Source organism: Piliocolobus tephrosceles, chromosome 9 (genome assembly GCF_002776525.5).
Source record: "Piliocolobus tephrosceles isolate RC106 chromosome 9, ASM277652v3, whole genome shotgun sequence".
Classification (NCBI taxonomy): Eukaryota; Metazoa; Chordata; class Mammalia; order Primates; family Cercopithecidae; genus Piliocolobus; species Piliocolobus tephrosceles.
Genome location: NC_045442.1, coordinates 115,560,867 through 115,585,476, shown reverse-complemented (window position 1 = coordinate 115,585,476; position 24,610 = coordinate 115,560,867). Strand labels below are relative to the sequence as shown.

The 24,610-nt window shown below is 36.6% G+C and overlaps 1 protein-coding gene across 7 annotated transcripts in view; it reads right to left on the bottom strand.

Annotated features, from left to right (window-relative positions):
* MINDY3 (MINDY lysine 48 deubiquitinase 3) overlaps positions 1 to 24,610 on the bottom strand; it is an 82,242-nt gene that overhangs the window by 12,615 nt on the left and 45,017 nt on the right. For all 7 annotated transcript variants that reach the window (XR_002733875.2, XR_002733874.1, XM_023223124.1 and 4 more), the window contains one exon: positions 4,982 to 5,054. Coding sequence is in view for 5 of the 7 variants with exons in the window: in XM_023223124.1 (XP_023078892.1) it covers positions 4,982 to 5,054 (73 nt within the window). In the remaining 2 variants the exon portion in view is untranslated. The remainder of the gene's footprint in view (positions 1 to 4,981; positions 5,055 to 24,610) is intronic.

Sequence of the window (24,610 nt, the reverse complement as noted above, 5' to 3'; positions counted from 1 at the left end):
AAGAAAAAGTTAATTGGCAAATGACAACAAAAACAACAATGTGACCTTCTTAACAACATGCTTAAAATACTAATTTTAAAACTAAAGATGTAATAGAATTTTCTCAATAATTCAAAGACTTTTAATATAGTCAAGATTAGAAAGAGATTTCAAAATTATTCTCCTTTGTAGAAAACTTACTTTGATATGTTAATCATACCTACAAAAAAATTCTTTAGAAAAAGACCAGAATCGTTAAGTGTAAAAACAGATGAAACCTAGGTCATCTGACATTTCATCAACTGACTCCCTAGAGAATAAGGAAACAGAGGCACAAAGATGAAAAGATGACCTGAAAGTCAACAGCAAAGGAAATCTCAGAATACCATTTGATTAGTCAAGCAGATCTATGAAGAACTAAAATAAAAAAATAGAACTTACATGCGTTGGTAAATTAACTACATAGATATCAACACAAAAGAATGGGGACTATGAAAAGAGGGCAGAGCAGCCAATGGCTAGCACATACATATTGTAATACTGTCGGATTGTGGCTGAAAGGAGGAAAAAAGCTGTTGGTTTAAAAGTTTTAAAGATTTTTACCAGTTAAATATCCAGATTGCTAAAAGTGTCAAGTCCTTAGAGATTGTGGGGAGGAGTAACTCAATGCAACAGAGTGCTGATGAAGGAGAGAGAAAGTGAGGCGTGTCATTTACTGGGTAAGATAACTGTTTCATAACTGGGAGGAAACCTGAATTGGGCTTTCAAAGGAAATATAAAACAATCAGGATTTCTGTTCTGAAAGATTAAGAAAGAAACAGGAGAGACCAGCAGGTCTCAATTTTAACAGTGATACTAGCTAAACTGGACACTGCAGGAAGAAGGCAAATATCAAATACTCAAAATTAACAGAGAAGTTGGAAAAAGGTTTCTCAAGAGTTTTGCAACAAACAGCTTATGAGGAAACTGTGAAGCCCAGCATACTTGAGACTAACATTTTCCATCTACTGTGGGAGAGAGAGACTATGGTTTCTTGGGAATCAAAAAAAAATTAGAATTTAATGTCACTGTAGTCAAATATTAAGTGATTTTATTTTAAACACTGTATATTTATGTAGCAATATGCCATTAAAACCTTAATATAGATCTACAATTTAATAAATACTCTTAATGAAAAAGCAAGTGACCTATTCCCCAAGGCCAAGTCACACAGACACCAGAGTTGAGCTTTTCCGGACCTCTTTGGCATTACTTCTGGCTGGCCCACCTGGCTTCCCAGTGGGCAATGAGTTTTGGAGGGCAGACAGTACAGATCCCCAGGGCCTACCACACTGCTTGACTCATAGCTGCTTGATAACATTTGTTATTTTTAATTACAAGCTCAGAAATAAGTAGCTCGTTTATAGCTCGTACTGCAAATTCATTTTTATTATGTGATGGAAAAGGTACAAAATATGGTGGCAGTATACAGAAAACTGTTAGCTGGGGCTGCCTGACAGAAACAGTGATGACAGTGACAGGAGTGCAGGGAGGCCACAGCAAAGGCACAGGGAGGAGCATTTATTTAAAAGGAACAGAAAAGACAAGGCAATTCTAGAGGATGTCTAGGGAGTGGTGTATATTAAGCTCAATCTACAATACTCCAATTATTCTTAAAGACTGGGATCTTTTAAAAGAAATGGTGTTGCTTCCTGACATGTAATTGTACAAGGGGGAGGGGATAAAGGAGAAAGAAGAAAACAAAATCCATTATGTATAATGTGAAAACCTGTGATGAGCACTTCAAACACTACCTATGCAGACCTTGATGTCTTTGGAGATTATGGAATAAGCTCTGTGCCACACATTTTTAAAAAACAACACAACGGTTAAGGTATTGAGTACTGACTAATTCATATAAAGTAGCTGCTATTAAGTCCATTTTACAGATGAAAAACTGAGTTAGGAACTTGTCCAACATCACACAGCTAGTGAGGAGTAACAGAGATGGAGCCATTTTCCTGGTATCCAGAGGCACTAGAGAATTCTTGTTCAGTATCTTTGATCATATTAACGTATCTTCATCCTTATAATTTTACAAAAATTCCTATAAAACATGTACCTGAATACAAAGCACATATCCAAACACTTTCTTCCACAAAAAAGATCCACAAAAATAAACACTGTGGCCTTTCTCCGAAGCTCATGTGGAACACTTTGAATAGGCCTGATACCTGATTCTCTTTAAGCTGAGTACGTATGCTAGTCTCCCCTTTCTGAATGTGAGATTAAACTGAGCCAATTATCTAGAGGAGATACATCAAGGTCCTGCAGAAAGTACAATTTTGCTAGTATTCCAAATGAGAAACTAACAGTTAAAAAATATATTTTTGACCTTGTTTTATAAGTATGCTTGATATCAAAATAAGTATTGGGCTCCTAAGATCTTCAAGATTCTGAAACGGGCAGAAATTGCTCAACTAGAAATGAGAGTATCAAATTCTTACTCCGTTAAATTAACAGTTCAAAGTAAACTTAAATTTGGAAAGGTTAAAAAGTACCTCTTTATGACTTTGGCCTTTCAGAAAGATACTGGTATAGTAGAGAGAAGGGGAAAGATTGCTGAAACACTTAAAATCTAGTCTTGGTTCTCACATTTAGGCATGTGGCTCTGGAGAAGTGACTCAAACCATCACAAGGTTGTTCTCTAAAGAACACAAATGATGATGATCCCTGCCTATCTCCTAGGTTTGTGGCAAGGTTTTAATGAGGACATGGAGGTAAAGTGCTTTAGAAATTGTAACATTCCATGCAAATGCCACACATCATTCTTAGACAGATCCCCACTTACATACCAGGTTTACATTCCAAATAGAAGATGTGGTCCCATAGAGGCAATGCTATAAATGGTGATTAGCCTGTACATTACATGTCTATTTAATTAGGAATATACCCACAGCACAGTGTTAACAGTGTGACTGCAAATCCACCCAGTCAGATACCTGGGTTTAGCAACCAGGGGTGGGAGCTAAAAGTGAGATAAAGATACAAAAATACTCCTGGGTACCTTCAGTGTCCTTCTAGGTCAGTTATTCTACAAGCATTCTGAGGAGGGTGACAAAGGATAACTGTCCCTATACCAGTCTCTGCTAAATGGAAACTGTATCTGAATGCTTGTAAGAACTTTTTGTATACTAAGTATTCTGAGAAAGTGTGATTTGCTTACATCTTGAAACAAAAGCATACCATTTGGAGAAAGAAAATTAAATAGCAGATTAGTCTGTGACTGAAAATAATAAAAACGGAAAAATTAATCTACTTTTAATCCTTCTACTTCTTAGAGCTATCACATAGCTAAACCATGAACAGTGTGATATTTAGGTGAAAAGTAGATTTTATCTTCTTCCTAAGTCATATATAGAGGCATAGTTTCTAAGCTATCTGAATACATTTTGCTTAATAATTCAGTTTATAGTCCTGATAAGTTACACATAACTCTGTAGATTAAAACCATTTAATAATTTTCTTTGTCTAGTAGAAATACAGCAAATTTATTTTCATATGCATCTCTCACAACTCAATTCTGAAATAACTGCACTGATTACAAGTTATGTTTTAGTATTGGTAATCTGAGAAGTTCTAATTTTCCTTGGTACATTGTAAAAGAATAGTACAAGCCTGCTACCTCATTAGTGATTACTGAAAGCAAACAAAGCTACTACTTTTGACAACTGTCTCCTACTTTAACAACCTTAACTTCAGTATGTCTGCAGCACTGATGAAATTTTTTTAGTCTTACAACATCAGCCTTCTAAAGTTTAGGGCTCCTATGTCTGCTCTGACGGCATTTTTTCATGCCTTTATTCTTTAATAGTTATTATCTCCTAAGATTTTCTGATCCTCTCCTTGTATGTTTCTTTTCTCAAGAAATTCATTCACTCCCAGTTTCAACTGTGGTTCCCAAATCTTCACTAGTAAAACACAACACAACACAACACTTAACGATTACATGAAAGCCATGTGTTTGGTTTTGGAATGCTCGTAGTTATACTGGGGTAAGAATATGACTATTACCCTGGACAATCACTTGTACCACTGGGCAAGGTGCTTTCTACATTATTCATTTAATATTCATAATGCCTCTAAGAACTAGGTATAGTCGTTCTAACAATGATACCTAAGAAAACAGCAGACCTAGAAGTGACTAGCCTAAAGTTATTTGCTAGTAAGTGCTAAAAGTATATTCTTAGAATTTACATGACATGGATTTTCAGAGAGGAAAAGAGCAGATCGCTAAGTGTAAAAAGTTTCAAGATAGAAGAAAGTATATTCATAAAGATAACTGAATCCATTCAGGTGTCCACATGGACTTCACTGATCCAGCAACTTCCATTTCTACATGGTACTTTGTAAGGGAACTTTCAAGTATGACAACTTAGTTTTGAAGTTATACTTGAAAGGTCAGTGACTTAGCGATAGTAAAGTCGTAACTATTACCTAAATATGTAAACACAAAAGTGCTCAAAACAACCTCGGTGACAACGACTCAGCAGACATTTTAAGGATATATAAAACTATACTTTGTTAGGTAGAATAGCTAAGCATAGGCTCCAAAGTGAATGATTCAGATGATCTTCCTCTACTTCTTTATCCTGGGAGGTCAATTATACAGAAATATCCTGGAAGATGTGTTTATTTAATATTCGTTTGAATAAGTAAAGAAGAAAATGACTTACTTTTCAAACAGTTTGTTCAAAAGGTGGTATTTTTCCCTGTTTGGGGTCAGGATTAATCAGAGGTCAACTATACCTTCAGTACTCCAAGAAACCCAACTCAACAAGTACTTGTGTGCTATTTCATTTGCTCACATTTTCACTATTTTCCTTTTAAAATGTTCAAGAAACACAACTTACGTTTCATTAAATAACCCAATATATCTTTTGAATAAAATCAGGTAGGTATCAATGTATTTCAAACATATGAAGACATAAAACACAGAGATGATGTTAATAAAATCTTTTACCTTCTGGGTCGTAGGTTTGAAAAACTCTTCTGGCTTGTTCTGAAGGAGCTTCAGGGGCAACTAAAGCCATATCCTGAAAAGATAAGAAGCAGGTTGTCAACTAGCTATAGTATCATGACATTAAAAAGAAAACAGATACTAGGGTAGGGAGACATAATGACATTGGAGTCAGAAGACTTTGAGTTACATTTGTATCACAGATGGGTAACGAGATAGGTCATAAACTTTCCAGGTCACATTTATTTTACATTTGAAAAGTGGCAATAAAACTTAAACCACAGAAAATTGTTGTGAACAATACATGTGAAGCTTTATATAAATACTTAAAACACTGGGGAAAATTACTATAAAAATGTAGCATTAAAAAAAAAAAACATAAAACAAACACACACACAAAAAACCCGACCATTTTTTCCCACATTTTTTTGTTCAGGTAAGAAGAAATAAAATATACTCTAGTTTTCAAATATTCGAAAATAAAATCCAGAGATTTATTATAGCAAATAATGATACAATTAGATAGCAATGCATTAAAAATTTTAATTTAGTAACCTAGTCAAAGCTCAATCAAGTTCTACATGTCCAGAATTTTGATTTTTCAGAACTCAAGGGAAACACCCTAAAGACAGAAATTTCTTTCTCCCATAAAACAAATTCTCTACCATGACTAATTTATCACAGAAAATATTTATCAGAATTCTAAGCACAAAAATTGTGTTATCTTTGATTCTTTACATTTACCCCACATATCTAAGCCATTACAAAATTCTACTTGACACACATGAATCTAAAATGCAGGCTCTTATTGTTTACCTTTAGTTAGCTTTTACCTATAATTATCTTTGCCTATACTGGTGTTCACTCAGACAAACGTCATCAGAGAGGAAGTTTCCAAGTATCCCTTCCTACTACCTTGAATCCTTTTTATGGGGTACAAATGTTAAAATCTAAAATGCTGTTCCCCTGTGGACACAATTTTTGCAAGAAATGTACTTCTTAACTGTTATTCTAATATCTCACCTTTACCCTGTTCACGGGTGAAGAAACTAAGAATCAGAGGAGTTCTAACTCAACCATTAGGACTCGGTTCCTGAAAACCTTATTTATAAAAAACAGGAATGGGAACTAAAACAAGGCAACCTGTGCAAGCCCTTACACATTTTTCATGTATTATAATAAAAGGTAAAGCAACTTAAAAACCACTTGATATTTTTTAACATTTGTAAAATTTTGTAATGTACAGTTGTCTCTCATTTACAATCCCTTCCTAGAAACTTCTTAGGCTCACCCTTCACTGCATTTCCAACATTATTTTGCTGATAATGTATATGCCCAAGTGACATGTTTTTCCTTTGGCTTAACTTTCAATGCCTTTTTGATTTTATGATCTAGTCCTTTATTGCTGGCCCCTTGAACTGTATCTAGTCTTTTGCTGTTACAAAAAATGCTGAATCAAATAAACCTGAACATGTAACATCATAAACGTGCAGTTATATTTGCACAGCAGGTCACCAGAGTGGGATGACTGGGTCAAAGAAAGGTTTACTTAACCTGAACAATAGTTCTTAAAAACCCTCTTTCCTTTTTCTGATACATTACCAATATAGCCTTAGCTCTATAATTAACTTTTATCCCAAAGCTAGGATTGCAGTGTTGACTCTCAGATTTAGGGAGCAATTGCTGACACATGGGTTATTATTATTCCTCAGTTCCCTTTATCACTCCCAAACCTTAGTTGCAGATTTCTACATTTATTCTAGTATAAGCTTTAGCTCCCTTAACTATTTCTAACACATTTTTCTTTTTCAATTGTCTCCATTTGACTGTTGAAATTTGTAGGTGAACAACATAACCTTTGAAATTCTGGCTGAGAAGGTATACGGTTAACAAATTTTATGCAGAGGGGAACTTACAGGGGCACAAAATCAGGATACAGTTATTCTTTCTATTCACCATCTGTTCCATTCTCAACCTTTTTTGGGGTCACTAATAAGTGAGGAAAAGTTTTAAAATAAGTTTTAAGATATTGCTGGAAATTTCTAAATATTACTTAAAACTATGATCTAAATAGAAGAAAAGGGAGTATTAGGTTATTTTTTCTGGGTTAAACTAAATCTTTGTGGGGGAAAGGTAGTAGAAATGTAACTGAAGCATTACTTCAATATTGCTACAAAGTAAAGTTTGGGAAATTATTGCTGTTTACATAGTAGAGGGAAGCAAGTAAAACTCCAGATTTTAGCCATAGAAGGTTTAGATCAGATTCTCTGGCATTAAGAAGCTGAAAGTCTGGAGTGTAAAAATAATTTAAAGCAAACTACCTGATGCCTTTTCTCTAAGTGCCATGTGTTTTTTAAAAAAATACTCTGCTAGTGGTTGGGCGCTGGGGGTCACGCCTGTAATCCCAACACTTTGGGAGGCCAAGGCGGGCAGATAATGAGGTCAGGAGTTAGACAGCAGACTGGCTAACATGGTTAAACCCCGTCTCTACTAAAAATACAAAAAATAGTTGGGCATGGTGGCGGGCTCCTGTAATCCCAGCTACTTGGGAGGCTGAGGCAGGACAATCATTTGAACCTGTGAGGCGGAGGTTGCAGTGAACCGAGATCATGACATTGCACTCCAGCCTGGGCGACAGGGCAAGACTCCGTCTCAAAAAAAAAAAAAGAAAAAAAAAAAAAAAACTATGCCAACGTAGAACGAAATTAAAGTAAACCTTAATGAAAAGTATACTACTTATCTCTTTCTTGCCTCTGGTTATGAATAGGCTATACAAGCTCGCCTGCTATAGAAAGAGCAGTTGGAACTCAGGCAAATGTCCTAGTGGACTCTAGTTAACACATGTTCATTTAGAGCAGGGTTTGGTAAGCATTTTTCTGTAATGGGCCATTGAGTAAATTTTTGTTTTGCAGGGAACGTGGTTTTAGCAGCAAATACATGACCATGGCTATGTTCCAATAAAACTTAACGTTACCAAAACAGGTGGTGACTTGATTTGGCCTGAGGGCCATCTGCTGACTCATGATTTAGATAATATATTACATACTTTTCCCCCCAAATGCTCTAACATTTATTTTTTTGAGATGGATAGAGTCTTGCTCTGTTGCCCAGGTTGGAATGCAGTGGCGTGATCGCACCTCACTGCAACCTCTGCCTCCCAGGTTCAAGCAAATCTCTGCCTCAGCCTCCCGAGTAGCTGGGATTACAGGCACCCGCCACCATGCCTGGCTAATTTTTGTATTTTTACTAGAGATGGGGTTTCACTATTTTGGACAGGCTGGTCTTGAACTGCTGACCTCATGATCCACCCGCCTCGGCCTCCTAAAGTGCTGGGATTACAGGCTTGAGCCACTGCGGCCAGCCCTTAACATTTATTAAACATGCCAACTTTTTGATATATGGGGGCAATAAAGACATCTTAATCACCTTTACAGATTTTTACAAAGAATATATTTTGGCTATTATCAGAAAAGAGGGCAGGGAATTCTAGCTAGAAGGAATGGAATCATGAAAGGCAGGGAGATGTGACTTCATAGCACACAGGGAAACTGAAAAATGTGAATAGGACTCAGAACTGTGACAGAAAAGGAGGACTTAGGAAGGGAAATGAGCTTCGAGAGAAGAATGAATTTGATTTTTGAACTTTTAAGAGTTTGGAGGTAATGGTTAAACATCCAAGTAGAATACATGGAGTTATCTTAATACTTGGCACACTACAAACACTCACTGTTTGCCAACTGCGAGCTTCTCATGAGCTATTAGAAATAGAATACTAGTGTTAGATTGAGGTTATGGCTGGGGAACCTGCCAGGGAAAATATTGAAAACTGATGAAAGCAGATTCCTTCAAAGAACTAAGAAGCGAGTACAGTTGATCCTCAAACAACACGGATTTGAACTGCATGGGTCCATTTATATGTGAATTTTTTCTCAATAAATATATTGGAAATTTTTCTTGGAAATTTGCAACAGTTTGAAAAACTCACAAACTGTGCAGCCTAGCGATATATTCAAAAATTAAGAAAAAACTAAGTATGCCATGCATGCATAAAATATATGTAGATACTAGTCTATTTTTTTTTTTACTACCATGAAATGCCACAAATCTATTACAAAAAGTTAAAATGTACCAAAACAAGGGCATACAGACCGTACCTGGCACCATTCACCGTCAAGAGATGTAAACGAATGTAAAAACGCAGTATCAGATCATAACAGCATGAAATTAACTTTAGTGCATACTGTACTACTGGAATAATTTCATCACCATCTCCTGATGCTATTGTGGTGAGCTTGTGTTGAATCTGCTTAAAGCACAAGTGTGGCGCTAATCATCTCCGCATGTGCAGCCCATAGCTCCAGTGAATTCCACAACCACAGTAAAAAGTGATTCGAAGCAGTCCTCACGTACTTTTCATCATGTTTAGTGCAATACTGTAAATCTTGAATAAAACCATGGGACCCATATGAAGTGCCACTAGTGATGCTGGAAGTGGTCCCAAGAAACAAAAGTCTGGACGTAAGAAAAAGTGGAATTGCTTGATATGCACCATGGATTGAGGGATGCTCACTATGTCATGAGAAATTAATCCAGCATAAGAATATCATAAAAAAAGGAAATTCGTGAAGCCATTGTTGCAGCCATACAAATTTGCCACATTTTGCAAAATACCTCCTCGTACAAAAAATGCGACTTGTATGTAAATGCAGGATTGCTACAGGAAAGGCACACCTTTAGATTCTAATAAGATTCAAGAAAAAGTGCAATCATTATACGACAAGTTAAAGCAAAACAAAAGTGAAGGAGCTAAAGGTGGAGAACTTAATGCCAGCAAAGGATGGTTTGATAATTTTAGAAACTGGTTGGGCTTTAAAAATACCAAGGTAACAGGAGAAGCAGCTTCTCCTAACCAAAAGGCAGCAGGTAAGTTCTCAGAAACCATTAAGAAAATCTTTGAGAAGACAGAATATCTGCCTTAACAGGTTTTTAATGTGGACAAAGGTGCCCTATTCTGGCGGGAAAAATGCCATAAAGAACACTTATAAGTAAGGAACAGAAGCAAGCACTAGGATTTAAGACAGGAAGGAAAAGGCTATTGTTTTATGCACATGCAGTCAGGGTGATGATCAGGACTGCCCTTATCTATAAAACTGCTAACCCCAAGCCTTGAAGGGAAAAGACAACACCAGCTGCCAATCTTTTGGTTGTATAAGAAAGAAGGCCTGAAAGAGAACACTTTCTCTGGATCGGTTCTATCAATGCTGTGTACCCGAAGTTACATAGTACCCTGCCAGTAAGAGACCACCTTTTAAAGTTCTTCGGATATTGGACAAGGTCCCTGGCCACCCAGAACCCCATGAGCTCACCACCGAAGGCATCAAAGTAGTTAACTGCCCTCTAATGCAACATCACTAATACAGCCTCTAGATTAGGAGGTCATAAGGACCCTTGAGGCTCATTACACACAGTACTCTGTAGAAAAGATGGTTATTCCTATTAAACAGAACCCCAACAGCAAGAACAACATGGAAGTCTGGTAGGATTACACAGTACTGAAGAGGCCATCATTGTTACAGAAAAAGCTAATCCATCCAGCCCAAAGCATATTCCTGCTAGAGAAGACTGTGTCCAGATATTGTGTATGACTTCACAGGATTTACACAGCCAATCAGGGTAAAGGGTTTCAAGATACAGATCTTGGAGAAATTCAAGAGCTAACAGACACCACATCAGAGGAAATAATAGAAGATAGTTTGATAGAGATGAATGCTTCTGAACCAGTGCTGGACAATGAGGAAGGTGATGTATAAGAAGCAGGGCCAGAATACAAACTGACATTCATCATAATTTTAACATATTCTTTTCTCCAGCTTATGAGAATCCAGTATATAATACATATAAAATACAAAATATATGTTAACCTACTGTTGGTTAAGGTAAGGCTTCCAGTCAACAACTGGCTCACAGTAAATTTTTGAGGGAGTCCGAAGTTCTATGTGGATTTTTGACTATGCAGGGGGTTAGCACCCTAACTCCCATGTTGCTCAAGGGTCAATTATGTTTTCAAAACCGAATTGCATTAGTCTATTTTCACACTGCTATAAAGATGCTACCTGAGGCGGGGTAATTTATAAATAAAAGGTTTAACTGACTCATAGATCTGCATGGCTGGGGAGGCCTCAGGAAACTTACAATCATGCCAGACAGTGAAGGAAAAGTAAGCGCCTTCTTCACAAGGCAGCAGGGAAAAGAGCATGCAGGGGAAGCACCAGATATATATCAAACAACCAGATCTCCTGAGAACTCACTATCAGAAGAACAGCATGCGGGAAACAGCCCTCATGACCCAATCGCCTCCCACCAGGTCCCTCCTTGCTATGGGAGATGAGATCTGGGTAGGGACAAACAGCCAAATCGTATCAGGAATTAAGGCAACTTATTGGTTGAAGTTAAGTGTAAAACAAGTAACTCAAAACCCTGTTTGTGGGGAAATGATAACAAACCCATTTGTTAGCTATCAAAACAGAAACTCTTTTTTTCCTCCCAACAAACAATCCGGCGATACTGGTTAGGTTCCAATATAACAAAACCACCAACTATAACTGCCATTACTAATAAAAACAACTGTGTCTTGAACAAGAAAAAAAAATCATGTTTTCCTTTTTTGGTCTCAGTCATATACTACTAACAGCTAATCTGGTCAACTCCTTAGGCATTAACTCAATCATATTACTTAAAAAAGATGTGTTTATACTACAGGATGAAAAGAGAAAAAACCCAAGAGATTATTGTAAATTCAAATGGAAATATTTCAGAAGTTTTCTTTCACAAATCAAAACCAGTACATAGTCTTCTAAAGTGATTACTGGCTTGCTTATTTTGAGTGTTTACAATGCTTTTTGGATTACCATAGAAAATGATCTTTTAGTTAAACCTTGTTTAAATTTATGTAATGTTTAAATGTTTAGAGATGTAATCAGAAAAAGTTACAAAACCACCTTCTATTCCCATTAAAGTGTTTCATTTTGCAGTTCTTTCAACTCTGTAATTTTAATTCAAATTATAAACACTAATTTTTACCAATTTATTTAACTTAAACACTTGTAAACAGGGTTCCTAGTATAAAGATCTGTAGAAAAATCCATGTAGCAAACTTAATATTAACATTCAATATACTGCATATTTGCATAGCAAGTTTGAAGAGCAAGTATAGAATTCCATTCAATTGAAAGCGTTTTATGGCCGTGTTTTTCTTATTGTACATAAAATGGTTAGAAAGAATGTAATAACTTTATAAATGTGAAGAAGAGGATTCTACTCCTTAGATTTTCCATTTCCAAAATTTAATATAGCAACAGCTTTTAGGTTCCATATGTAGTATATTTTCTCTAACTATACACAAAATCATAATTTCTTAATCATTTGGCAGGCTATTAATAGATGGTAGAGAAAAACCCAATCTGTGCACTCAAGGTCGCAGTCTAATAGAAGAGAGAAAAACATGCTAGTCTATCTTTACTTGCATGAATATTATTAAAATTATCCTAAGAAAATTATATTCTAGGATGAAGTTCTAACAAATATACACTAATCCTACACTCCCCCCAACACACACAAAAACATCCCCACGAACGATAATTAAGCAAAGAGATTCCAAGGTCAGCAAATATACTTGCATTTTCTTTTCTTCATCCCTAGTTGTAATACTTAGGAGAAAATTTCAACATGTACTGCATTTGGAACTCTTTTAGGTACCCTCAGTAGGAAGAGACCCTACACACGTAAGACTGAACTATTACATACTGTTTTAGTTAGCAATTAAAGCTCTATCATCGAAATTATTTTTATTGTAAAAGCAGTTCTTTATATTAGTCTGATATAATCACAGGATTTTATCAAATGAATTTATATTCAACCAATTTACTGGTCAACAGGGATTGCTAAACAATATAGCTTTTAAAATTATCTAGCCTCACTCAGCTTACTTTAATTGCAGGGGGTTGGCGGGGAGTTGGGGATGGAGGTAGGTGGACCAAGCTGTTAATGGGACTAATAGCCTACAATCATGAAACAGATATCTCCTTTTCACGCAGCTCTGTATTATCAGTATAACTATTCACTGTTCACCATAAACCTTTGCAAATGTTGTAACATTAGCCATCCTTCTAAACACCTACTGAAATATAAGGCCTGTGTACAGTGGGTTGGCTGGGGATAAGTACTTCACTACTGAAAAGGTCTTTAAAGTTTATTCATTAAGCCTTTCATCATTATGAAGAGCAATCTGCTGTCATGATTCATCAAAGAACCTCCAAGAGCATCGTCATCTAACTTCAAGAATGATTGCACATATATTTATGACACTTTAGCTTGCAGACAACATTTTATAGTGTTAAAAGTCCCTCCAATAAATAAATAAAAGGTAACTGGTATATAATTTACCTTTAAGCAAAATTTTACTTTATAATGTTTCACCTTTAGTCTTTGCTTACTATCTGTATTTATGACCAAATAATTTGGGAAATAGATTTTAAGTCAATTAAATTATCTCAAAACATAGTATGTCATTAGCACCAGCAGGATTAACAGAATTCAGTTAATCCCAGTATCTGAAAGCAGGAAGGATGGTGGTCCTTTTTCTTACTCTTTCATTATTTTCCAAATAACGTGTAAAGCCCAGGTCACCTCCACAGTAGCCCACTGCTGTGAGGCACCAATCTGTGTAATATGGGCAGAGAAGTCAGGGTAGGAAACAGTCCTCTGAGGTTCTTCCTCTAGAAACACAGACTCTAAATGCACAAGTGGAAATAAGGCAGTGGGAGAAGAAGTTTCCAACAGATGTGATCTACTCTTGTGCCATAATTAGTAAAATCATTAATGAGTGAGCTGCTGACTCTCCAAATTATCATAATTGACCAACTCACTTTAAAAAATCCGTCGAGCTTTTCTTGAAGTTAGGTGACGTTCTTGGAGGTTCTTTGATTATTCATGACAGCAGATTGCTGTTGATAATGATGAAAGGCTTAATGAATATACTTCAAAGACCCTTTCAGTAATAAAATACTTTTATCCCCGACCAACCCACTGTACACAGGCCTTATACTTTAGTAGGTGTTTAGAAGGATAGTTAACGTTACATTTTAAAAGGTTTCTGGTGAACAGTCAATAGTTATACTGGTAATAGAGATAAAGGTACCTGAAAAAATAAAGCTCCTCTTTATTTCAAAGTTAGAACTCTGTATCACTGGAATTAACTTAAACTGTTCAATCACCTAGATACAAGGTCATCGATGGTGGTAGATAATATTGTTCCCAATTAGTTGCTGTTTCCTCCTTCTAAGAGGATTATTTGTCACTGTCTGTTGCTAAGTGACGTGAAGTACCTGTCTGTGAAAGGGGCCTACTTCTGTGCCTCAGTGACATCAGATTTAGCCAGAGAAATACAACTGGGAGTGACACTATGCCAGCTCCCAGCAGAAGCTTTAAGTGCCACTATCTGGTTTGGCCAGGAGTCTTGTTCTTTTCCCTCTCTTATGAGAACTGCACATTCCAGGCAGAGGCTACTCCTTCAGCCCAGATTTTAAAATAAAGGAGACACGTGGAGCACACCTGCAGCTGACATGTAAGTTACGAGGGCGGTAAGCTTTGGGCTGGGTGTGTTGGGGAGAGGGTGGCAGTAGTGTGTTCCAGTACAGGCAAAAAGAGGGTACATTGTTTTTAGAGACGTTAAAACATTCTCAAATTCCTTTTTGCCATCACCACATGCAGGCAAATCTAAACAATGTCAGTGGTCAAATACTCCTTCTACCCGCAGGACAGGTTGTTCTCATCACCCCTTTCTTGAATACCACTGTGTATATGACTGAAATGTCAGGGTTGTTGGTTACTGCAGCAAGCTGGCAAAAGAGATTAAAACCTAATATTCTGGCTTGGGCTGTATGTTGCTTGTGCCACATGTATTCTATCTGATCTTCCTATTGAGAGCAGTCTACATTTTCCTCTTGTGTCTTCCCTCATGCTACCCAGGGACTCTGACCTTAACAATGTAAGCTGCACATGGAGGAATCTCCACATATGCAGACTTCATGTTTCCTATGAAAATGAATGCTTAAGATGACTGAAACTGTAGTCTACTCAATACCAATAATTTAATCTTGGGAGGCTTGGATTAGTATGAACAAAAAGTGAGGGCCCCCAACCAATCCTACCCTCCTTTTCTACAATTTTAAACAAGGTTTGCATGATTAAAAATTAGCCACAATACTCACATTTATAATTTAAAATTTTATCACAGCTGTACAGAGCAGCTTTGTTGACTGAGAAGGCTGTTCTACTTCCATGAATTTGCTTTATATTCATGCCATGGATATTCCTGTTTAGCTTTCCATATCAGGACAGACTTTTTATTTTATTTTATTTTTTTGAGACAGAGTCTCGCTCTGTCACCCAGGCTGGAGTGCAGTGGCCAGATCTCAGCTCACTGCAAGCTCCGCCTCCCGGGTTTATGCCATTCTCCTGCCTCAGCCTCCCGAGTAGCTGGGACTACAGGCGCCCGCCACCTCGCCCGGCTAGTTTTTTTGTATTTTTTAGTAGAGACGGGGTTTCACCGTGTTAGCCAGGATGGTCTTGATCTCCTGACCTAGTGATCCGCCCGTCTCGGCCTCCCAAAGTGCTGGGATTAAAGGCTTGAGCCACCGCGCCCGGCCAAGACAGACTTTCATATAGTAAAGATGATTTGGAAATAAATCTGATTATTTAGGCTGGTCCTATAGCTGATCGTCAACCTTTGCTTTCATCTTAATATCCTAGCGCAACTAGTATGGTTTAGCTATAATCAACCAATTACTATTCCCCAAATACAGTATTAACTTTCCCATTATAACACTACATCTATACAGCCTTCATTTCATATCAGTCTCAAAGTTACCATATCCTCTCATTCAAGTATAATCTCTTCTACACCTACTTCTCCCCTCTTTCAGGCTCTACTCCACTCTAGCATAATGAGTTGTTTTCTTGAGGGAGGGAAGTAGTTAAATGCACAGCTCAGAAGTCAGAAGACTGGAGTTTGAATCCTGCCTTGGTACTCACTAGTATCTAACTTTGGAGATGTCATTTTTCTCACCGGCCCCAGACTGTAACATGTAGATGAAAACGGCACGCAGCTCACAGGGTTGGTTTGAGGATTAAATGAGGAATACTCCTGAGATGATTAATTAGTATACTGCCTAACACACAGACAACATTCAGTAAATGTTCACAGTAAACTATTACCAAGTATTATTAATCCTTACATTTCAACAGTACTTAGCACAATGCTGAATGTGTGTGACAGTAAGCAGTGTGGGAAATCAGGTAGTGCCACAAGAAGGTAGTAGGCTGGAAGAATAGAAGCAATAAGAGAATAGGAGAATCAGTGGACACAATACGAATGGTGGAAGGTTGGACCAGGAATGCTGAGCAAGATTTTGATAAGCACATTCTGGGCAGAGGATAACATAAGCAAAGCGTGTGCATACACATGCAAAAATCTCCCAAATTAAACTCAGTAAGACTTAGTGATGGTCATCTATTAACCGTACAAGACCTTTTTTTGTACTCTGCTATCAACTCTACTGGCTATAATTTTTTTCTATCAATTCTAAACAGATAGCTCGGGGTGTGGGCTTAAAGATACCAACTCTTAATTAAAACTCACAGGCTTCATTCCTAACGGAATACTTCTAGGCCCTTCCATCAGTATTTTATCTTTAGACAATTATTTGAATACTATTGTAGGAGAAAAAGAAAAATTCGGTGGAAGAGAGAGACTTCTTCCAGGAAGGCTGACATCACTGATGACTGAGAAATAATAACTAAAAGAAAAAGAAAATTCAGGGAGATCACAAACACCAGATAAACAAATACAGCTGCATAAGGCAAAGAGTACATAAGGGTAATTGATGTTCACTTGGCTTAGGGAGGCAAGAACATTTATATTTTGAAAGTTTTCTGGTGAAAATGATTAGAAGTAAAAAGCTTAAGTATTATGATGGCACAGGTCATTGGCGTAATCCTAGACTGCTGATGGGGGACAGCCCCAAAGCGTGCTAAGCAGCGAGGAAGGAGTTTGTGATTAAAAATGTATGTATTTGTAGTAATTCAAATCACTGAGAATTAAGGTGTCCAGATGTCTACCCAAACTTTCCAAGTAGTTCAGATACGAGATTAACTTCAGTATTCTTTTAAATTGCTATTTTAAGGTGTTAAAAGTCACGTAAATTATGATTAAACTACAAATACATTAGCATTTTCCCTATTTCCTTTCTGTACTAGATAAGGCACAAAATCTCAATATACGCACAAACTCCAGGATTTACTTAAGATAAAAGGATGAGGTAATCAAACTGCAATAAAACACAAAATGCCAACTGTGAATTTTCTTGGAACAGTAAAGCCTATAAAGTATCACTTTACTACTTTTCCTTAACATCGTTTTATTACACACAGAGAAATGTCAAAGTAGAACTGTCCAATTTTTAAACACCTAAGAGAAACAGGCTCTAACAGTTCACCACAGTATTCTTCCTGTTACACCAAAGAGTAATAAAAGCAGCTTGTGCTGTAGAAATAATTCTCCCTACATTCCCAGTAACAGATCCCACTGGAAGAACAATGTCAGCTCACACAGCAATAGTTAAATAATTTTTTCCTCCTTAGCATTACATTCAGTTTCTTTATATAAACAGTTGTGTCATGGATTTTCATGTGTTCATACCTGACAAGAAAACTGCTTTATCAAAGGAAAGGTCAAAGGTCAGGTTCTGCACACACACACACACACAGAGTCCCTTTATAACCTTATGGCAATAAAAAAGGGATGTAAAACTCATCTGCCCAACTTCAAAGGAGAGTTAAATGGGGGTACCAAGCAAATTAGCCACTGATCTTCTGAAGATGAAACTAGATGGTATATGTAGGGTTCAACTATTTTTATATTGGATCAACAGCTGTCACTCCACATTGAGATTCAAATGCACAATAAAAACAAAAAAGGCATTTATTATGTCTTCCATTTTATGCATTCTAAATTCTAGGAATAGTTAAAGTAGATTTAAAGTGCCCATTTTGAATTTGCATTGAAAATTAATTTTGTAATTAGTTCCCAATTTAAGGGAAATTAAGAAACTGACCTAAATAAATTATTCTTAAAACCCAAATATAAAAATAAAAGATGAAGAATCAATGGGGAAAATGATGGTTAGGGAGAAAAAAGAGGACAAATGCCCTAGTATTTGAACACTTAAATAATTATGTATTATTATGAAAGACCTGACTCCTTAAATATTTAACATATTATAAAACAAACGTTACACAGCCTTCATCGAGTAAGAGCTAGTTTTTTCTTCTGAAATTAAGGAAAAACAATTCAAAAAGTTGAGTTTAAGTTCTGTATTCCTTAACTATCTACTTTTCAAAGTACATTTCTTTTTACCTGTGCAGCAGGTTCGCATATTTTCATGTAGCCTCATTGAAGGTGGCATGATACGATTTCTGAAGACCCGTGCCCACGGGGCACATTCTGTCTCCATGTACAGACCTTTGTTCTGCTATAGCTCAGATGACCTGCTTGGAAAGTTCTCCATCGTACTTAATAGGAATTAAGTTTCCCTGTTTGAAGAGGTCCATTTACGTACTGCATTTCACCTCACCCATATCCTCTTATTAGAAGTTCTGTGGGAACCCTGCTGCTTGATGACTCTGCAGTTCCTATAAGGTTCCTGAAGTTAGATTCTGTGATATTTCCCTCAGTAGTAACTATACAGCTCTCATTTACATAGGGCGGCTTAGATGTATTTTTCACCACTGGACTCCTTAGGATACTATGTCAAGGAGTACAATAACAGTTCTGTTGTTTGACAGAGACAGAGGGTGAGTAAGAAAAGATGACTTTATATCAGACAGAAAAAAAGATTTATAAAACACGGCAGTTTAAATTTAAAAACTTAAAATTATATTTCTTCATGAAAGAAATGTTATAAATGATCAACCTGAACAGTTTTACAACCTGTTTATACAATTATTAATTTTTAATGATGATTTTCAAGTAAAACTGACTTGTGAAAAATCTCTTTTAATCCTACAAAATGTGTGGGATGATTATAGGTCAGGAAGAGGACTCCAGTACAATTAAAAAGGTAAATTCTGGGTCACTGCATATATCAAATATAAAGTGACAAGTACATTCAGTAAATACTTTGGCATTGAAAATTAAAATCATGAACCTATACTAGTGCCCTTTAAAAAAATTATATTTAATTACTTTAAGTCCTAAAAGTAAATAGTTCATTTCAAAAACAAAAACAGATAGTTAAGAGGTTATTTCACTGGACAGAAACAATTTTCTTAACCATCCTCAAATCATGAAAGTAAATTTTTAACATGCTATACAGCATATAGGTAGTTTGACAAAGCTTATTTGTAAATACTCATGACAGCTGTTTCTATTCAATAATATGGGTGGTTTGAATTGGTCAGGTGTTTCTATTCAATAATATGGGTGGTTTGAATTGGTCAGGTGGGATAGCAAAAGCTAGTTTTTCTATTTGCCCTCCACGTAAGAATACAGATCTATTCAATTCTGATGATCCAAGACTATTCAGCAATCTTAAGTGCACTTTCCGACCCCCAACTTATCAAGTAATAACATGGTTATCTCACAATTTTTTAAAGATTGATCTACAGCGTGTTCAATAATGTATTTGGTCAACAAAAAGCCATTGAGCACCTACACTATGCCTGGCACTGCTCTAGGAACTGGCAAACAGTAGGTAACAAAACACAAAAATCCTGCCTTCACAGAGCTTACTACTGAGAGACAGATGATATAGAAAACAAGTAAATACAGAGTATGAATCTAGTACCCCGAATATACTAAAAACTCTTATAACTCAGTAACAAAAAGACAAACAACCCAATTAAAAAACAAGCGAAGGACCTGAACATTTATCCAAAGAAGATGTAGAAGTAGACAACAGGCACCTAAAAAGATGCTCATTAGTCATTAGGGAAATGCAAATCAAAATTACAATTACCACTTAACCCCCACTAGGATGACTATAATAATAATTTTAATAATCCAGTATTGGCAAAGATGTGGAAACATTCAGTTTTCAAACTATGCCGATTATTTTGATAACGCAAATGCACATGGGCCACAAGCTTCGACTTCTAAAGGAAAGTAGGTTAGGAATAAGGGTAGAGAAGAAAAGAAAAAACGACTCACTAAGAAAATCAAGTCAAATTTAAATAAACATAATTCACAATAAAACCAAAGTTGAAATGTCAAACATATTTTTTTCTGAGGAAGAACAATGCTGTAATTTTAAAACTTAGTCAATATACTACACTACTTTCATCACATTTAATCACTGAGACCTTAGTCTGTCCTGTATATAAATATGCCAAAATACATTTTTAAAATTTACTTACAAAATTTAGAAAAAGGAGCCAAAGCCATCAACCATTTGACATCACAATATTTTCAGTGCTAGTCATGAGACTATAGATTAATATTTGTGAAAATTTTGGAGGTGATATTCACTTCTAACACAACACACACACAAATTATTCCAAAACTGCAATGTATTTAAAGTAGTAGTATATATATTTGAATGTCACTGATTTAAAGGAAATACTTTTAAATCATGAAAATTGAATAGAACTCAAAAGTGCTACTATTTAAGAAAATGTCAATCTGTGCTTCATCTTACTTGTAATATAGTTAACATTACTCAAAATTTTTGCCCAAAGTCATTAATTCGCTTCAGGAAAAAGATAATATATGTGCACGTTCTCCTATTACTAGGGTCTAATACATAAAGCTTTCATTCCTACAAAAATTTAATTACATGTATAGAACATATAAAACTAGAACTTATAATCTAAAACTTAAGAATAAAACTTTCTAATTAGATGCTTAATTCAGTTTTCCACGTACATTTGCAATAATGCTTAATTCTTCATTTTACTTATTATTTATTTATTTATTTTTGAGATGGAGTCTTGCTCCTTCGCCCAGGTTGGAGTAAAGTGGCATAATCTCAGCTCACCGCAACCTCCGTCCCCTGGGTTCAAGTGATTCTCCTGCCTCAGCCTCCTGAGCAGCTGGGATTACAGGCGCCCACCACCATGCCTGGCTAATTTCTGTATTCTTAGTAGAGACGGGTTTTGCCATATTGGCCAGGATGGTCTTGAACTCCTGGCCTCAGGTGATTAACCTGCCTCAGCCTCCCAAAGTGTTAGGATTACAGGCATGAACCCCTGTGCCCAGCCAATTCTTCATTTTAAGAAAGCAAAATCTTACTCTGTAAAATTTCAATGTTCTATTATTTCTGGGAAATAGTATAATTATCCCTTCTCAATTATTCATGCATTAAATATTACTGGCAACATATTTTACTTTATTAATTCACTTTACACATATCTTTTTACCCCATACAGAAGGTGAAATTCAATACAGCTTCTGATATTTTACTCTGTCTTAGCTATCACATTTCTACCTTCCTACCCATGCAACATTAGAAAAGTTTTTAATTCCTCTATGGACTGGTTCCTTTGGCATAAAGTATAGATGTGGGTCAAAGGATTCTGACAGCTCTCACTAGTGCTAAATTTAAATTTAAAAACTAAGCAGTTTTTACATGGTGCATCAGTCTACGTAATAGATTGTCTCCCATCACTGCTCTTTGGAGGGAAATACAAGAAAGTGATGTCAGAAAAGCTACAGCATAGCCTGTCTCAGCAAGCTCAGCATGCCTGTCTGAGAGGTACCTCTCATTTCCCCAATCCCACTTATTATGTGATATGCATATAGTGAACAAATTGCTTTAATAACGAGCAGTTACATTCAACAACAGCTAAACTGTTACATACACATTTTCTAAAGCTCGAAGATCTAATCATTAGGCCAGGCACAGTGGCTCAAGCCTGTAATCCCAGCACTTTGGGAGGCCGAGACGGGCGGATCACGAGGTCAGGAGATCGAGACCATCCTGGCTAACTCAGTGAAATCCCGTCTCTGCTAAAAATACAAAAAACTAGCCGGGCGCGGTGGCTGCTCCTGTAGTCCCAGCTACTCGGGAGGCTGAGGCAGGAGAATGGCGGGAACCCGGGAGGCGGAGCTTGCAGTGAGCTGAGATCTGGCCACTGCACTCCAACCCGGGCGACAGAGCCAGACTCCGTCTCAGAAAAAAAAAAAAAAAAAGAAGATCTAGTCATTAGCCACACCTATCTTATTAGACATTTCTACCCCTCTGCTGCCAAATCCAATCCATCATGCAGTCCTGTCATTCTACCTCAAGGAGCAAATCTCTGAAATCCATGCTTATTCCCTCTACCTCACTACCCTGGACCAAATTACACTCGTTGCTTACCTGAAATACAACTAGAGAAGTCTTTTTTACTTATTCCCTGGGTTATCCTTCAATATATCCATTCTCTACAATTAGCCACAGTTATCTTTCCCAAATGTGAATTTAATCCTGTTCCCTTCCTTCCCACCTCCCCCAAAACTACTCCCACTACCAATTTTTCGTAAGTCCAGTTGTCGTAACTCTTAGTATCAAAGAGTAACATGGCCTCCTGTTCTTCCAGCCTCATCTTCCACCTTGTCTCCCTAATTCTCAGTGCTCCCTCCAGCCCTTGTCTTTCAGTTTGTTCTCACCCCAGTTCATCTGTCTGTCTGTCCTTCCTTGTTTAGGCATGAATTTGCTCTATTTGTGATGCAGAGAATGCTCTTTCCCCTCTTCTCCTCTGCTTTAATCTGATACGTCAGGTTCTCATTTGAGGCATCAATTTTTCAAGGAAACATCCCAGTTTTCCAAAACTACAATAAATTCTTACAGCATTATGGACCTGTGCTTTGTCAGCACTCATCACACTTGTACATTTATGTGATTATTTGAACATCCTTGAGTAACTCAAGGAGAATGTCCGCCTCCATTAAAGACAGGCCCATATCTATTTTTGCTCACCACTGTATTCATAACACCTGGCGTAATGCCAGGCACATACCAGAGTCCAGTAAAAAGCTGATAATGGAGTATATGAATGAATGAAGACACCTGCAACTATTACCACCTTCACCGCGTCAGGCACACGAAGAATTCCACTGTTCTTCACAGGCATTTCACAATGCCAAATTATAGACTGCCTTGAAAATTATGAACTTAAAACAGACTTTTTTACCTAACTGTAACCAGAACAAAGAAGTCAGCACATGAAATACACCAACAAACATATCAGTTTTATAAAAAAAGACATAATATTTACAAGGAACTGCTGGGGAAATATTAAAACAATGTTTGTTTCAGGCCACTGAATGTATAATAAAGCAAACTCACCAAACTCAAAAAAACAAAAACAAACAAACAAAAAAAGAAAAAAGAAAAACCCACAGCCAAAACTGCTTGCTCAAATGCAGAAATATAAAAGAAGAAAGGGCCGAATAATAGTTCTTGTTATAATTTTCAGAAGAGCAAAATTTCCAGTATTTTTTATGTGGTGAAGACTATAAGAACATCAGTTTATATTTAACAAATCTAAAACAGGACTCAATAAACGTGATCAAGTATTATTGTTCTCATTTACCATTAAGGTGATCTTCCAGCTTTGTTTTACTTTTATATCAAGGGGAAAAAAACAATTCTTCACTGGTAACTCCTTTTAAAGGTAACATTTCAAACAATCCAAATTCGATATTCTAAGAAAGTATATAGATACTACACAATGAAGCATCACAATGAGTCGTGTAAAATATTCTTAGGGGATATAAATGTCACTGGAACCCAAATGTGGGAAATCTGTCCAAAAGTTTTATTCATTCAACTAATAATTTGTCCCACCCCTAGTGTGCTAGACTATATACCAGATCCTGAGACTACACAGGTAAGTCTCAAAACAGTAACAATTAGTATAAAATTCAAGAGTTCCTACAGCCACATGGCAGGAGTTTGTGTTTTTCTCTTAACTGCACGTCTCTAATTCAACATGTTACTGCACCTGATGGGGAACTATGAATAAAAATGTGGGCCAAAGACAAAGACAAAGGCCCTAGACAAAGTTAACTGGCTGCTGTGGAACACACAGAAAACAGTATGGGAATTAGAAACTGTGTGCTGTGTGACACATGCGACAGCACAATGGGCAAATGGGACGGGAACCACAAAAGTATCAGGACAGGTAGGAAGAGTGTATGTCATATAAAGAAGGGCCTATTCCACTCTTAGGAACTCCCTCAACACCACTAACTTTTTCAGATAACGTCCTCAGACTCACAGCTCATTTGACACTGTTCTTTGTATTCACCTTCTGTGAAATCTCTCCTACTGTTCTGACAACAAAATCATTTCTTAAATATCAATTATAAAACTTAAGATTTAAAATATTGTCATCTTTTATATTTAACCCTTTTAGTTTCATATAATTAGTTTTCCTTAGAGAATAAGGTTGCAGATAAACATGATTAAAAATTGGTTTGAAAATACATTTTTGTGTAAGTCAGAATTAATTTTCTTTTATGGAAATGTATAAAACGAAATCCTCACTCAGGAATTAGTAATTGTTAGTTTTTGTAGTTCACATTGTTTTTTT